Genomic DNA, 16,371 nt, shown 5'->3' with positions numbered 1-16,371 from the left:
ATCAATTCAACTGGCATTGTGGTCATGATGTGTTTCAAGAGAGGACCGTTGGCTTTTACTGGACTGGACTACTGGCATTCCTCAGGCAAGCTGGGGTGAGGGTCTGAAATCACCTCAGGAAACTTGGGTTGTACACTGAGGGAGGAAATCCAACTTTGAAAATTCTATGGGTCCAGGTGAAAATTCCTCTGCAAAGTGGAGGTGGAAGAAAACCAAGGGCTATAGTCTCACAATGAATATAATTGTTCTATCAGCCCTTGTCTGTATGGTAGAACCAAAATGGGAACCAATTAACAGAGAATTTCTCTCCTTCCCCAGGCCCATGTTGCCCATCCTGCATTGCATCCCTCTTGGGCTTCAGGATTTCACTGAGCTTTGGTTAGTGAATTTCCTACAGGTTTTGTACAAATAATTGTTATTTCTCAAGCATTTCAACAGGAACGTAAGAATGGAAAATCAGGAGTTGTTGGTTTTTTGCCCTAGTAATACAAAAGTATTGAGTTTTTCTTCCTTTTTCTTTTAACTTAGAGAGACATATGCTAATGTTGTCAACATTTTGATTTTTGTTTTTAATGAAAGACTTTATTTTGAGGGGGGAGTTATAGGTTCACAGCAAAATTAAGCAGAAGAACAGATTTTTCCATATACCCCTTGCCTTACACATGCAGAGCCTCCCCATTATCAACATCTTCTAGCAGAGGGGTACATTTGTTATAGCTGATGAACCTACACTGGCACATCATTATCACCCAAAGTTCATAGTTCACATCAGCATTCACTTTTGGTGGTGTACATTCTATGGGTTTTGCCAAATGTATCCATTATTAGAACATCATACAGAATATTTCCACTGTCCTAAAAATCCTCTGTGCTCCATCTCCTCCATCCTCTCCCAGACCTTGGAAACCACTGATCTCCTTACTGACTTCACAGTTTTGACCTTTCCATAATATAGTATGTAGCCCTTTCAGATTGGCTTTTTTTAACTTAGTAATATGCATTTAAGATTCCTCCATGTCTTAGTCTGGTTTGACAGCTCATTTCCTTTTAGCAGTGAACACCAATCCATTATCTGCCTGTACTACAGTTTATTTATCCTTCCTCCTACTCAAGGACATCTTGGTTGCTTCCAAGTTTTGGCAATTATGAATAATGCTGCTTTAAGCATGTGTGTACAAGCTTTGTACAGATTTAAGTTTTTAATTCGTTTGGGTAAATACCAAAGAGTGCAATCACCGAATCCAATGTAAGAGTGTGTTTAGCTTTGTAACAGATCACCACACTGCTTTTCAAAGTGGCTGTACCCTTTTGCATTCCCACCAGTGACCAACGAGAGTTCTTATTGTTCTACATCCTTGTCAGCATTTGATGTGGTCAGTGTTCTGGATTTGGGCCATTTTAATAGGTGTGTAGTGGCGTCTTGTTTTCATTTGCATTTCATTTGCATTTCATTTGCATTTCCCTGATGATATATGATATATGATGTGAAGCGTCTTTTCATATCATTATTTGTCATTTGTATATCTTTTTTGGTCTGCTAAGATATTTGGCCCGTTCTTTTTAATTGTTTTTTTTTGTTTGTTTGTTTTCATATTGAATTTTAAGAGATCTTTTTATATTTACAATAGTGTTCCTTTAACAGATGGGTGTTTTGCAAATAATTTTTCTCAGTGTAGTATAATTTTTCTCACTCTCTTGACGTTGTCTTTTTACAGTACAAAAATTTTTAATTCTAATAAGGTCCATCGTTTATCAGTCATTTCTTTCATGCACCACATCTTTGATATTGTATCTAAAAAGCCATTGCTATACCCAAAGTCATCTAGGTTTTCTCCTGTTACCTTCTAGGAGTTTTATAGCTCTGCATTTTACACATAGGTCTGGTCCATTTTGAGTGATTCTTTAAAATTGAGATATAATTGACATATTATATTTAGTTTCAGGTATACAACATAATGATTCATGTACTTGTATTATATTTGGATATAATGCAAAATGATTACCAAATAAGTCTAGTTAATAGTCATCACCACACATTGTTATAACTTCTGATGAAAACTTTTAAGATCTACTCTCTTAGCAATTTCCAAATATACAATACAGTATTATTAACTATAATCACCATGCTGTACATTATATCCACTTTACTTACTTGTTTTACATTGGAAGTTTGAATCTTTTGACCACCTTCACCCATTTTTCCCACCTCCCACCTCTGGCAACCCCCAATCTGTTCTATCTATGAGCATGGTTTTGTTTTGTTTTGTTTGTTTTGTTTTGTTTTGTTTTTCAGATTCCACATATAAGTGAGATCATACGGTATTTGTCTTTGTCTGTCTTCTTTCACTTAGCATAGTACTCTTTAGCTCCATCCATATTGTCACAAATAGCAAAATTGCATTCTTTTTTATGGCTGAGTATCACTCATGAGGGTGCATGTATTTTTTTGAGCTCATGTTTTCACTTTCTTTGGATAAATACCCAGAAGTGGAATTCCTAAATCTTATGATAGTTCTACTTTTAATTTTTTGAGGAAACTCCATAGTGTTTTCCATAATAGCTGTACTGTTTACATCTCCCCCAATAGTGCATGAGGGTTTTCCTTTTTCTATATCCTCACTAACACTTGTTTCCTCTTGCATTTTTGATACTAGCCATTCTAACAGGTGTGAAGTGATATCTCACTGTGGTTTTGATATTTTGCATTTCACGAATGATGAATGATGTTGAACATCTTTTTATGTACTTCTTGGCCATCTGTATGTCTTCTTTGGTGAAATGTCTATTCAGATCTTCTGCACATTCTTTAGTCAGATTGTTTTTTTTGATAAATTGCATGAGTTCTTTATATATTTTGGACATTAGCCCCTTTTCAGAGATACAATTTGCAATTATTCTCTCTCACTTCTTTTAATTTTGTTGACATTTTTCTTTGCCACACAGAAGCTTTCTAGTTTTATGTAGTCCCATTTGTTTATTTTTGCTTTTGTTGCCTTTGCTTTTGGTGTTAAATCCAAAAAATATCATCACCAAGACTGATGTCAAGGACCTTACTGCCTGTATTTTCTTCCAGGAATGTTATGATTTCAGTCTTTAATACATTTTGTTCAAGTCTTTAATACATTTTGAGTTATTTTTGTGGATGGTGTAAGATAGTGGCCTAGTTTCATTCTTTTGCATGTGGCTGTCCAGTTTTCTCAGCACCATTTATTGAATAGATTGTCCTTTCCCCATTCTTGGTTCCTTTGCTGTAAATTAATTGACCATAATATGTGTGTTTCTTTCTGGGTTCTCTATTCTGTTTCTTTGATCTGTGTGTCTTGTTTTTATATAAATACCATACTGTTTGGATTGCTATAGTTTTGTAATATAGTTTGAAATCAGGAATCATGATTTCTCCAACTTTGTTCTTTCTTAAGATTGCTTTGGTTATTTGGGTCTTTTGTGGCCCCATACAAATTTTAGAATTCTTTATTCTATTTCTGTGAAAAATGCCATTGGAATATTGATAGACGTTGCATCAAATGTGTAGATTGCTTTGGATAGTATGGGAATTTTAACTACATTATTCTTCTCATCCATGAGCATGGGCTATCTTCCCATTTATTTGTGTCTTCTTCCATTTCTTTCATCAATGTTTTCTTGTTTTCAGTGTACAGGTCTTTTACCTCTTTAGTTACATTTATTCCTAAGTATTTTGTTCTTTTTTTGATGCAATTGTAAATAGGATTTTTTACTTAATTTCTCTTTCTGACAGTTCATTATTAGTATTAAAACATAGCAGATTCTTGTATTTTGATTTTGTATCCTGCAACTTTACTGCATTTATTAGTTTTAACAGTTTTTTAGTGGGTTGAGTCAATTTTTGTGAAGAGTGTAAGTTCTGGATATAGATTTTTTTTCCGCATATGGATGCCCAGTAGTTTTAGCATCATTTGTTGAAAAGACTGTCTTTGCTCCAATGTATTGCTATTGCTCCTTTGTCAATGTTCAGTTGACTAAATTTATGTGCATCTATTTGAGTATTCTATTCTGTTCCATTGATTTATTGTTTTGTTGTTGTTGTTGTTGTTGTTCTTTCACCAATACCATGCTATCTTGGTTACCATAGCTGTGGTGAGTCTTAAAGTTGAATAAGTCAGTTCTCCAACTTTGACCTGCTCCTTCATATTGTGTTGGCTATTCTGGGTCTTTTGCCTCTCTCTATTAGTTTGAGAGTCATTTTATCAATATCCACAAAATGATTTGCTCGGGTTTTAATTGGGATTGCATTGATTCTATAGAAAAACTGAAACTCTGACAACACTGAGTTTTTTAATCTATCAACATGGAGTATCTTCCACTCAGTTAGTTCTTTTTAAATTTCATTCATCAGAGTTTTTGTAGTTTTCCTTACATAGACCTTGTACATATTTTGTTAGGTTTATACCTAAATATTTCATTGGGGGAGGTGCAAATATAAAAAGGTATTGTGTATTTAATTTTAAATTCCACTTGTTATTGCTGGTATGTAGGAAAGCAATTGACTTGCATCCCGCAACCCTGCTATAATTGTTTATCAATGAATCTTTAGAAATGCATTTTCTTTACTGGGGTTCACATAGACATAAAAATGGCAGTTGACTGTCTATCTCCCAGGAATACTCATCATTTCTGTGGTCTTAGATCTCCGACATTCATGGTCTGTAACACTTGTTGGTTTCACAACAAGCTAAGGCAGTACTTTCCAAACTGTATTCAATAGAGTCCTAGAGCTTCATGCCATTGTGTCTCCTCAAAGCCCAGTTAGGGTGGAATTCAGTGTGTAGGGCTCTGAGATTCGTATATCATTTTAGGCAGGGTAACTCAGTTTTTCTTTATACTTTTAATTTTGAAATTATTCTAGATTTACAGAAGAATTGCAGAGGTAGTACAAAGATTTCCCACATACCTTTTACCCAGTTTGTCCCATTGTTAGCATATTATAGAACTATGGTACCTTGTGAACACTGAAAAATTAGATTACTCAAAAAAAAACCACTATTAACTAAATTACATACTTTATTTGGATTTCACTGACTTTTCCACAAATGTACTTGCTTGAGCAGTTTGGCTTTTATCGGTTTTATCAATTGAGCTTCATGTGAGATTTTATTTAGACAAAGGGTCTGCTGGCTGCTTCTTTCCCCAGGCTTTCCCCTACCTCCACTTTATAAATTTTCAATTAATGCTATTGATGATGGAGGCAAAGTGGAATTGTGGCTTCTCTTCTCATCATCACAAAGTGCTTAGCATCTATTACTTATTGACTCCTCCAATATCCTCATGTGGTCAAGGAAAATGGAGCAGACATTTAAAATTTTTCTTTTACAGATGGAAAAACTGAGGCACATAGAGGTGAAGTAACTTGTAGGTAAGAGTCAAATTGAAGTAGGTGTGCTGACTGCTGGTTGACCTTCTTATTTTCTCCACAAGGCTTTCAGGTGAGCAAAACATACCTGAGAGAGAAAAGCTGATCAGCCTCCGACTTCCTTGCCCTTGGACGGTCTCATCAGAGCCAATGCTTTTAAAAATCTGTAAGAAGGAAAATGGGAGACAAGCAAAACAAGCATTGAAACAGCTACTCACATTGTAATACAAACACACTCAATCACAGTTATTTCTCCAGCTACAGTCTACAAAGACAGCAGTGTCGTGATTTTATTAGGCTACTATTGATTAAAAAAAGCTTCTCACAATCTAATGTCTTTCCCAGTAATAGAGGATCTGCTAGTGGGGATGAGAGGTATTTTTCAGGGTAATGGAAATCAACAAACACAATTACTGTAATATTAGAGGCTCTTTGTAACTATTTATGTAAACAACGTCTTTTCACATTCAAATTTGCAAAATGTATTTATTAAAGCCAACCCTAAGGCAACAGAATGATAGGTCAATAGATGTTTACTGTTGTAATTACAATGTTTCCATTTAGCAAAGTATAGTGTTAAACTGCCCTACCTTCATTTCTTCTGATCTGTATTATTATCTAGGGATTTCCAGGAAATTCTGTTTATTAGGGAGGAGCCTGAGCATAGCATTAAGAAACTACTCTGAGATCTCTCCTCTTTAATTGCTATCCTGGGAAATTTCAGAACATAATTGTTAAATGGCTTGTCTGTAGTCTAGTAGGTATTTGCAAACCAGGTTGTTAAAATGTTTTCTATCCCATCCTTGCTCAATATATATCTGCTAACATATTAATCAGAACAGCTAGAGTACTTGCTTCCATTTTCTCCCAGGAAAGTTTTACTCAGAAATAATTCTGAATATTTATTCAAAGGCAGAGTTACTGCTGAATACACTGCACTTGCAGGAAATAATTTTTAAAATCTGAGTATCAAGCAAATCCATAGAGTATCCACTTTTTAGAAGATAATCTGTACCAAAGAAGGAAAAAATGGAAAACTCGATGACCTCTAGCGCAAAGTCTCTTTGTTGTAGGTCGTGTGGGCTGTTCTCTCACTCTTTCTACTGCCTCTCAGTATCCTTGATGCTGTAAGAGTGTGATTGGATGTTACACTCAGCTTGCCTTTATGAGACTTGAGCATAATGATTGGGCATCTCAAAGCTGGGCTCACAGCTTTGGCCCAGGAGAGTACAAACGGATTATTAGAATTCCTCCCCACTTTGAAGCTGCTGCCCCTGGTGTGCCTATGTGCTTGGCTACAACTTGTGTACAAATCTCCTCAGTATGCTTGCTTTTAGACCCAAGTGCAAGGTGCCTCTCAGGGATGCTGGGTTGTTCAGCAGAGAGAACCAATGTGAGTGGCAGATGGAATGGATCTTGGCATGAAGTGAGATAAGAGACAGGTCTGTGTCTCTAAGAGTCTCATTTGATAGTAGAGAATCAGAGGAAGGCACAGCTGGGATTCACGCATTGGGAATGTGAGCTGGTCCCAAGGAATGATCTCCCTTCAATTTGGAGACACTTACCCTTCCTACTCTGGGTTTGTTCTTCACTTTGCATGGTTAACACAGAGTAATCGAAGTCAAAAAAACAGCTCAGAACCTGCATCCTCAGGCTGGACCACACTCCTAACTCTCAAAGTGGCCAATATATATAGGCATAAGTCAAAATTCCTTAATGTTGTAAAGTTTTCTTCTTTGTCAAACCTATGCCCAGATGAAGGCCACAGCAGCTCTCGGCCGGCTGGCCACAACCCTTAAGTTGCTGTACCTGCCTAAGTAGGACAATGACAATCAACCTCTTAATTCTAGTTTAAAAATGTCAACATCTGGGGCTCCTGAGTGGCTCAGTCAGTTCAGCGTCCGACTTCAGCTCAGGTCACGATCTCACAGTTCTTGAGTTTCAGCCCCATGTCAGTCTCTGTGCTGACAGTTCAGAGCTTGGAGCCTGCTTCAGATTCTGTGTCTCTCTGCCCCTTCCCCACTCACTCTGTCTCTCTGTCTCTTGAAAATAAACATTAAATTAAAAAAAAAAAAATGAAGATGTCAACATCTAGCTTGTCTCCTCAGACTATAAGTTCCTTGAAGACACAACAAAAACTCCTTTCGATAGAGTCTTGTAGAATTATTAAGTCTAAAGCGTGTGCATTCCCATTTTAAAAAGTGTAGGGTAAAACTACACATTTCATAGGAGGCTAACACAAACTTAAACATGCACTATGATAGCAAAAGATAGTGTATTTTTTCCTTCCTGTTTAAAGCATACACATTTTGGTTCTTCATATTTAAATATTCCCCTGCTGGCTATTCAGGATATTTACAAGCAAGTTCTTCATCTTTATGGCATCAAAAATCAGGTCTGAGACAAAAAAAAAAAAATGTCTATTTTTCAGAAGCTACTAAGCTCAAAGGGGAGACACACATTTAAAACTCCACAGAAGTCTACTTAACTCGTGGCCTTTTGCTAACATCATTTACAGTCATCGCCAGATTGATGACATGAACGCGGAGACAACAGTAGCCATGATAAACATTTTCCAGGAAGTAAAGATGTTTGCCTGTCTCAGGAAGGTTCTACATCCTGACTTCTTGCTCCAGATGAGTTCCGGGGGCATGTCTGAGGTTAACAAATCTGTTGCCCTTACAGACTACCATTTATTGACTATGAAAGAGGTGTGATGATGAGGCCAAATCGCTCACTCTGGAACAACCTGGGGTGACAGAGGCGCATGAAGGAATTGCTCATCTTCTCAGATCTGCACGTTCCACGAGTCCCCTTCGCTCTTCCTCGCTGCTAGTCTAGCCACTGGGTGCTGGGTCCTGACGCCCCCTCTCAGATGCAGCCCTGGCAGCTTCACTGTTTTGCACACAAACGTTTCCACGGCAAAGCCTCTCTGGCAGATGGTTTTGCAGATTCAAAGCCACATCTGCTGGTGGTGTGCAGGAGACCCCGTAGGTACTGAGAAGGCCCTCGGAGTTGAATTAAGGGCTCTACGGTTAATTCTGATGTATCTCTCCTACTCTCATTCTCGGTTTTCTCTTCATGTCTGATGTTTGAAAGGCTCTAAGTATGAATCCACACCACTGTTGCACACTCCCAAAATGCAGTTTGCCAAAAAATGGAGTGAAGATCAGGCCTTTTTACCCTGGCAAGGGAACTTCTGCCTCAGCAGGACGAAGACTGTAGCTCCCACGACTTGCTGCCCTCTGCCTTAACTCTACACGTTCTTCAAATTCCACCTTTTCCTTTCCTGGTACCAGCTCACGAAGATGAGGCTGTTTGCTGGAAACATACCTGTGTCTCACACACACGATCATGTAAGCATGCCGACCTATATCCTCCACCTTCCAGTCTCCGAGGCCAGGGAGGCTTCTCAGGTGCGTGCTCATTCCCAGAGGCAGGCAGGTGTGCCCAGGGGCAAGAGTGCCTGTCTTGGAGCATCCACTGTACTCAAAGATTGGGGTAAAAACTAATTTAGAAACTAACATGAAGAGATTTAAGGTCGAATGCAAAACATGCGTGCATTTTGGACGTAACACAGGAGTTTTCAAAGAACTTCCTCGCAGGTGAAAGGCGACTCCGAGTTGCTCCTCTGAATGTCCCAGACCTGGCTTTTCTTCCTCAGGTAAGAGTTGGAAAAACTCCATGTAGCATCCCTGGCATTTCCAACAGGGGTGTGGCCACATCATGCTCAATTCTGATGCATTAACTCCATTTATATGCCCACAATTATTCTTAAATAATTGTAGAATGACTCTGCCCCCTAAAAATGCTGATAAGGTTTGTGTTTAGTTACAGAATAATTAAATCTACAATGATGCCAGAAATCGAAATCCATGCCTTCATTCGACCTTTATTCATTCACCTGACCCAGATAACTCTGATTTTCCTATGAATGAAAAATGCAGGGCTCCATGACTGATAATGTGAATCTAAAAATCAGGTGCCAACTAACAGTGCATTACAAATAATAGAATATCCAAGCCATGGCATATCAGCAGCCAAGATACAGGTCACAGCTTCCATTTTAGATCAGAGATCAGTGGTTCCCGTACACTTCAATATCTTTTGCCTCCAAGATAAAGTCTAGTGAATAATCTGATATGCCTCCAAGCCACCTTAAAAAAAACCCACAAATATCAAACAAATCCAGGTCTCAAATTCCATTTCTACCTCCAAATCTCTGAAATGTTCAAACGCGCAAACAGAAAACAGCAAACACACACACTACAAATGTGTATAGAGCACTTTTGGGTACATTTGCTTCACTGAATCCTCATAATATGAATATTGGGTAGTCAGGCAACTCATTCCAAGTACTCCAGCACCAAGGCCTATACACCTCAAGGGCAAAGTCATCTTTAGGGGCATTAAAAGAATAAAACATAAAACTAACAGTCAACCGCATCCCAGGCAATTTCCCCATCTCAGGGACACATGCAATGGAAGACTCACAAGGCCCATCGAAGGGGCAAGAGATGAGTAACAGGGATGGGACCCGATTATGTGCCAAGTACAGAGCCAGTTCTTTTAGACACACTCTTAACAGTTTGCGAATTAAGCATCATTCACTCCCCACCAGTTCACAAATGTGAAAGTTGAGCTAAGACCAATTTGTTGACTTCCCCAAATTCACCTGGGATGAATCCAACTCTGGCCCCTCCAACTTAAATAGAATGAACGACAGAACCTGACATAGAGTCTGTCCACCCGTGAGGTTGTTTCTTCAGACCCAGCCTGGCTGCTCAGCTGTCGTGTGCTCATATTCTATTCATATTTTGGTCATATTCTGCCTGTTCCTCTCTGCTTTCTGATGCTGCTGTCACCAAGTCAACTTCCAGAGCCCTCAGTGCTTCTACTCTTCCTTGAAGGCAAGACGCAAGTTTCCTAATTGCAGGGCTCTTCCGCTAATCGCTGTGGGCAAAAGAGAGGCGCTGGAAAAATGAAGAATTCCTCCTACTTTCCATTGTGTGAATTGGGCAAAACATGTTAATTATGTAGGGATGCTCTGACTGCTTTAGGCAACACGGGATTGCAGATATTAGCACCAGGGGCAAATCTGTGTGGGGCAAGGGGCTGCTGTGTGTGAGAGGCTAAGCATTTGGTTCACTAAGAAGAAAGTGAGGAGACTGTGTAAGAAGCACTGTGCCATTGAGAATGTTAGCTGGAAGTAATCAAATCCTGGATGTTCCCTGATGATTTTTAGTTTTTCTAGCTATTCTTTTTAACATAGTTTCTTGTGTGGTGCAGACTGCTCTGAAAGTAAGCTTATGACGAACTACCAAATTCTTAGGAATAGCTGAACCATTCTGTTTGCCCTAGGGCTGACATCCTCTGACTTCAGCACGCATCAAAATCTCCTGCAGGGCTTGATAAACTAGAGATTTCCAGGCTCCATCCCAGAAGGTCTGATTTTGTAGGTTTGGGAAGGGCCCGAGAGTCTGCATTTCTACCAAGTTTTATCAGATGAGAGAGATGCTGCCGGCCAGCAAGACGATGCTTGGAGAAGCATCGGTCTCAAGTGTCTACTTCTTTCAAATGGTAATAGAAAGATGTGTTAGCTTTGTAACTCTTATCTCAAACTGTCTTGATCCTAGTTCAAGCACCAGAAGCAGGTTCTGTGATGCCTTGACCCACGGAGGCCCAATGCCCAGTGCTCAAGCCTGTACCCATTAGGGACAAACAATTCAATTCTCTGCCGATCTCACTTCCTTGTCTGGATGACTGTCACCTAGCCAGCTGCTCCCTTAGTCTTGAAGGATCATCCTTCACTCTGCTCTCTGAGCTGATCATTGTTGTCACGTTGAAACCTACAAAAGGCAGCCTTTTGCACTCACTGGGCACAAATGAGGCTGCAGGCTGTACCGCCCAATGACAGGTTTTCTTTGGCCCATGCAACAAATGAATTTTTAAAAAATTAGTTTCCAACGTATTTTTCAAAATCAAGCAATTTGTTTAAGTTGTGGGTTTTAGAGTCTTTTGGAATGTCCAACAGTAAGCAACTGAAGCTGGGCACCTTCCCAGGCCTCCTCTCTGGAGCAACTTTCATCAATCCTAAGATGCCCATTGGTTTCCAGGGGCCCCTGGGTGGTTCAGTTGGTTAAGCATCTGACTTTGCCTCAGGTCATGATCTCGCGGTTTGTGGTTTGAGTCCCACATCAGGCTCTCTGCTACCAGCACAGAGCCCACTTCAGATCCTCTATCCCCCCCCTCTCTCTGCCCCTCCTCCATGTGCACGTATGGGCACTCACTCTCCCTATCTCAAAAATAAATAAACATTAAAAAAAAAAGATGCCCATTGCTTTCCATGTTAATGCTGTGAAATCAGGGTGTGGCTAATCATCAATGTGCCTTATAACTGTAACGGGAAAGCTTTTTCCAGAATGGTGGTATGAAAATTAATGATGGATCTTAAAATCCACAGCATTGTAGATTCTATGAATGTGATACCAGCTTGGCTCCTTGGAAGCTTTTGAATCCTTCCTCTGGTGTGTACGTACGTATGTACATGTGTATGTATGTATGTATGCATGCACATTTGTACGTACGTGTATATATGTGTGTACATATGTATGTATGTGTGTGCATACATATGTATGCATCCTCTACTTTTTCTGTTTCATTTAAAATAATTTATGAGGCAAAATTCACATCACATAAAATTGACCATTTTAAATGGAACAATTCAGTGGCATTTAGCACATTCACAATGTTGTGCGACCACCCCTTCTATCTAGTTCCTAAACATTTTAACGACTTAAAGTAAAACCTTATATCCTATGCCCAGTAAGCAGTTTCTTCCCATTCACCTCTCCTCCCCAGCCCCAGAAAGCCTCCAATTTACTTTCTGTCTCTTTGGATTTATGTATTTTACATATTTCATATAAGTGGAATCATACAATCTATGGCCTTTGGCGACTGAATTCTTTCACTTAGTAATGTTTTTGAGGTTTGCATGAATCAGCGTTCTCCAGAAAAGCAGAACTAATAGGGTGTGTGTATGCACATATGTGATAAGGAATTGGTTCACACACTTATGGAGGCTTGCAAGTCCTAACATCTGCAGTCAGCAAGTTGGAGACTCAAGAGAGTTGAGGGTGTAAGTTGGAGCCTGAAAGACAGCAGTCTTAAGACCCAAGGACAGTTGATATTCCAGTCTGAGTCTACAGGCCAGGAAAAACTCATGTCCCAGCTAGAAGGCAGTCAGGCGGGAGGAACCCCCTTTTATTCAACAGACGGCTAGGATTATTGCCCCATTCAGATCTTCAGTTCATAGGATGAGGCCCACCAACATCAGGGAGGGCAATCTGCTTTACTCAGCCTATTTTTTTTTTTAATTTTTTTTTTCAATGTTTATTTATTTTTGGGACAGAGAGAGACAGAGCATGAACGGAGGAGGGGCAGAGAGAGAGGGAGACACAGAATCGGAAACAGGCTCCAGGCTCCGAGCCATCAGCCCAGAGCCCGACGCGGGGCTCTAACTCACGGACCGCGAGATCGTCACCTGGCTGAAGTCGGACGCTTAACCGACTGCGCCACCCAGGCGCCCCTTTACTCAGCCTATTAATATAAATGTTAAGCTCATCTAACAGTACCTTCACTGAAAAACCCAGAATATCGTTTGACCAAATATCAGTGCACCCTGTGTCCCTGTCAAGGGTTCCCCCATGAGGTAGCATGTTAATCCTCTTTGTATCTAATAATCCATTGTATATATACACCACAGTATGTTCTTTTTGCTGTTGAAATCCTGTCAAGTTATTTTTTTCTCCAGTTTTGGGATATAATTGACATACAACATTGTACAACGTGTTGATTTGATACATTTATATACTGCAACATTATTATCGTCATAGTGTTAGGTAACACCTCCACCATGTCATATAACTACCATTTCATTTTTGTGGTGAGAACATATACAATCTACCAACGTTCAAGTTCATAATACAGAATTATTAACTATAATCACCATGCTATACATTAGATCCCCAGAACTTACTCATCTTTTTTTTTTTTTTAATTTTTTTTTTTAATTTTTTTTTTCAACGTTTTTTACTTTATTTTTTGGGACAGAGAGAGACAGAGCATGAACGGAGGAGGGGCAGAGAGAGAGGGAGACACAGAATCGGAAACAGGCTCCAGGCTCCGAGCCATCAGCCCAGAGCCCGACGCGGGGCTCGAACTCACGGACCGCGAGATCGTGACCTGAGCTGAAGTCGGACGCTTAACCGACTGCGCCACCCAGGCGCCCCCAAAACTTACTCATCTTATAATTAAAAGTTTGTGCCCTTTGAGCAAAATCTCCCCATCATCCCCCACCTCCCACCCATGGGAACCACTACTCTACTACTCTCTGTTTCTTTGAATTCTGCTCTTTTAGATTCCACATATAAGTGACACCATATAGTGTCTGTCTTTCTCTGACTTATCTCACTTAGCACAATGCTGTCAAGATCCTTCCATGTAGTTGCAAATAGCAGGATTTCCTTCTTTCCTTCTTTGTCACGGCTTAATAATATCCTATAGTGTGTATGTGTGTATGTGTGTGTGTGTGTGTGTGTGTGTGTGTGTGTGTATCTATGTCACATTTGCTTTATCTATTCATGCACTGATGGACAACTTAGGTTGTTTCCATAGCTTGACTACTGTGAATAATGCTGCAATGAACATGGCAGTGCAGATATCTCTTCAAGATCCTGCTTTCAAATTTTTGGATATATACTAGAAGTAAATATATAATATACATATAATATATAAAACATATTTATAATATTTATGTTATATATACACTATACATATATATATTATATATATATATAATATATATATTATATATATACATATACCACAAGTGGATTATATGGAAATTCTACTTTTAAGTTTTTGAGGAACCTACATACTGTTTTCCATAGTGTCTGCATCAATTTATATTCCTACCAACAGTGCACAAGGGTTCCTGTTTCTACACATCTTCACCAGCATTTATCTTTTCTCTTTTTGGTGATGGCCATTTTTTAATCTTTTCTCTTTTTGGTGATGGCCATTTTAATCGGTGTGAGATAATAGTTCATTGTGGTTTTGATTTGCATTTACCTAATGATTGGTGATGTCAAGCACCTTTTCATGTCCTTATTTGTTATTTGCCTGTCTTTGGAAAATGTTTATTCAAGTCCTCTGCCCATTTTTAAATTGGATTGTTTGCATTTGGGCTATTGAGTTCCATTATTTCTTTATATATTTTGGATATTGATACCTTATCAGATATATGATTTTCAAACACTTTCCCCCACTCTGTAGGTTGCCTTTTCATCTTGTTGATTGTTTGTATTGCTGGGCACAAAAGTTTTTTAGTTTGATGTAGTCCCACTTATTTTACTCTGTTGCTTGTGGTTTTGGTGCCACATCCAACATATCAGCGCCAAGACCAATGTCAAGGAGCTTTTTCTCTGTTTTCTTTGAGGAGTTGTATTGTTTTAGATCTTTCACTTAAGTCTTTAATCCATTTGAGTTGATTTATGTGGCTATCCAGTTTTCCCAATACCATTTATTGAAAACACTATCCTTTCCACATTAAGTATTCTTGACTTCCTTGTCAAATATCAGTTGACTGTATATACAAGGATTTATATCTGGGCTCGTGTTTCTTTTCATTTGGTCTATGTTCCTAAATGTATGCCTGTAGCATACTGCTTTGATTACTATAACTTTGTAATATAGTTTAAAATCAGGGAGTGTGATATCTCTAGCTTTGTTTTTTCTCAGTATTTGTTTGATTATATAGGTTTTTTTGTGGCTCCATATAACTGTTAGGATTGTTTTTTTTCTATTTCTGTGTAAAGTGCCATTGAAATTTTGATAAAGATTCCACTGAATGTGTAGATTGCTTTGGGTAGCATGGATATTTAACAGTATTAATTCTTCTCCTCGATAAATATGGAATATCTATTTTTGTGTGTGTCTTCTTTAATTCCCTTCATCAACATTTAGTATTTTTCGGTGTACAGATCTTTCACTTCCTTGGTTAAATGTATTTCTAAGTATTTAATTGTTTTTAATGCTATTGTAAGTGGGATTTTTTTCTTTATTTCTTTGATATTTTCTGCTAGTATACAGAAGCAACTGTATGTTGATTTCATATCCTGCAACTTACTGAATTCATTGATTAGTTCGTTGGAACTAAGAAACTGTTAAGTTTTTTGGTGTGGTCTTTAGGATTTTTATATATAAGATCATATCATTGCAAACAAGGACAATTTTATTTCTTTTCCAATTAAGATGGATTTATTTCTTTTTCTTGCCTGTTTCTGGCTAGGACTTCTAATACTATGCTGAATAGGAGAGGTCAGAATGGGAACCCTTGTCTTATTCTTGGTATTAGAGGAAAAGCTTTCAACTTTTCACTGTTGAGTATAATGGTAGCTCTGGGTTTGTTATACGTAGCCTTTATTGTATGGAGGTACATACCTTCTATACTCAACTTGTGTTTTTTTTTTATCATGAAAGGATGTATTTTATCAAACGCTTTTTCTACATCTATTGACATGATATGAGTTTTATCTTTCATTCTATTAATGTTTAGTTTACTTTCTGATTGATTTGCATATGTTGAACCATTCTTGCATCCCAAGGATAAATCCCACTTAATCATATTGTATGATCTTTTTATTACACTGTTAAATGCTGTTTGCTAATATTTTGTTGAGAATTTTTGCATCTATATTCATCAAGGATATTTGTCTGTAGTTTTCTTTCTTATAGTGTCCTTATCTGGTTTTGGTATCAGGGTAATATTGGTCTTTTAAAATGAGTTTGGGGTGTTCTTTCCTCTTCATTTTTTTTTAAGTTTGAAAAGCACTGGTGTTAAATGTTTGATTGGAAAAAACAACAAAACCATGTAGTCCTGAGCTTTTTTGGAGAAAGTTTTCGATCTTGTTATTGATCTA

The 16,371-nt window shown here is 38.4% G+C and overlaps 1 protein-coding gene across 6 annotated transcripts in view; it reads right to left on the bottom strand.

Moving 5' to 3' along the window:
• HECW1 (HECT, C2 and WW domain containing E3 ubiquitin protein ligase 1) overlaps window positions 1–16,371 on the bottom strand; it is a 429,509-nt gene that overhangs the window by 146,078 nt on the left and 267,060 nt on the right. For all 6 annotated transcript variants that reach the window (XM_086697032.1, XM_086697035.1, XM_086697036.1 and 3 more), the window contains one exon: window positions 5,478–5,553. In XM_086697032.1, coding sequence (XP_086553158.1) covers window positions 5,478–5,553 — 76 coding nt within the window. The remainder of the gene's footprint in view (window positions 1–5,477; window positions 5,554–16,371) is intronic.

The sequence above is a fragment of the Puma concolor genome, chromosome A2 (assembly GCF_028749965.1).
Source record: "Puma concolor isolate L17-30 chromosome A2, mPumCon1.1.hap2, whole genome shotgun sequence".
Classification (NCBI taxonomy): Eukaryota; Metazoa; Chordata; class Mammalia; order Carnivora; family Felidae; genus Puma; species Puma concolor.
Note: the sequence above shows the minus strand (reverse complement) of the source record. Positions and strands in the feature narration are given on the sequence as shown.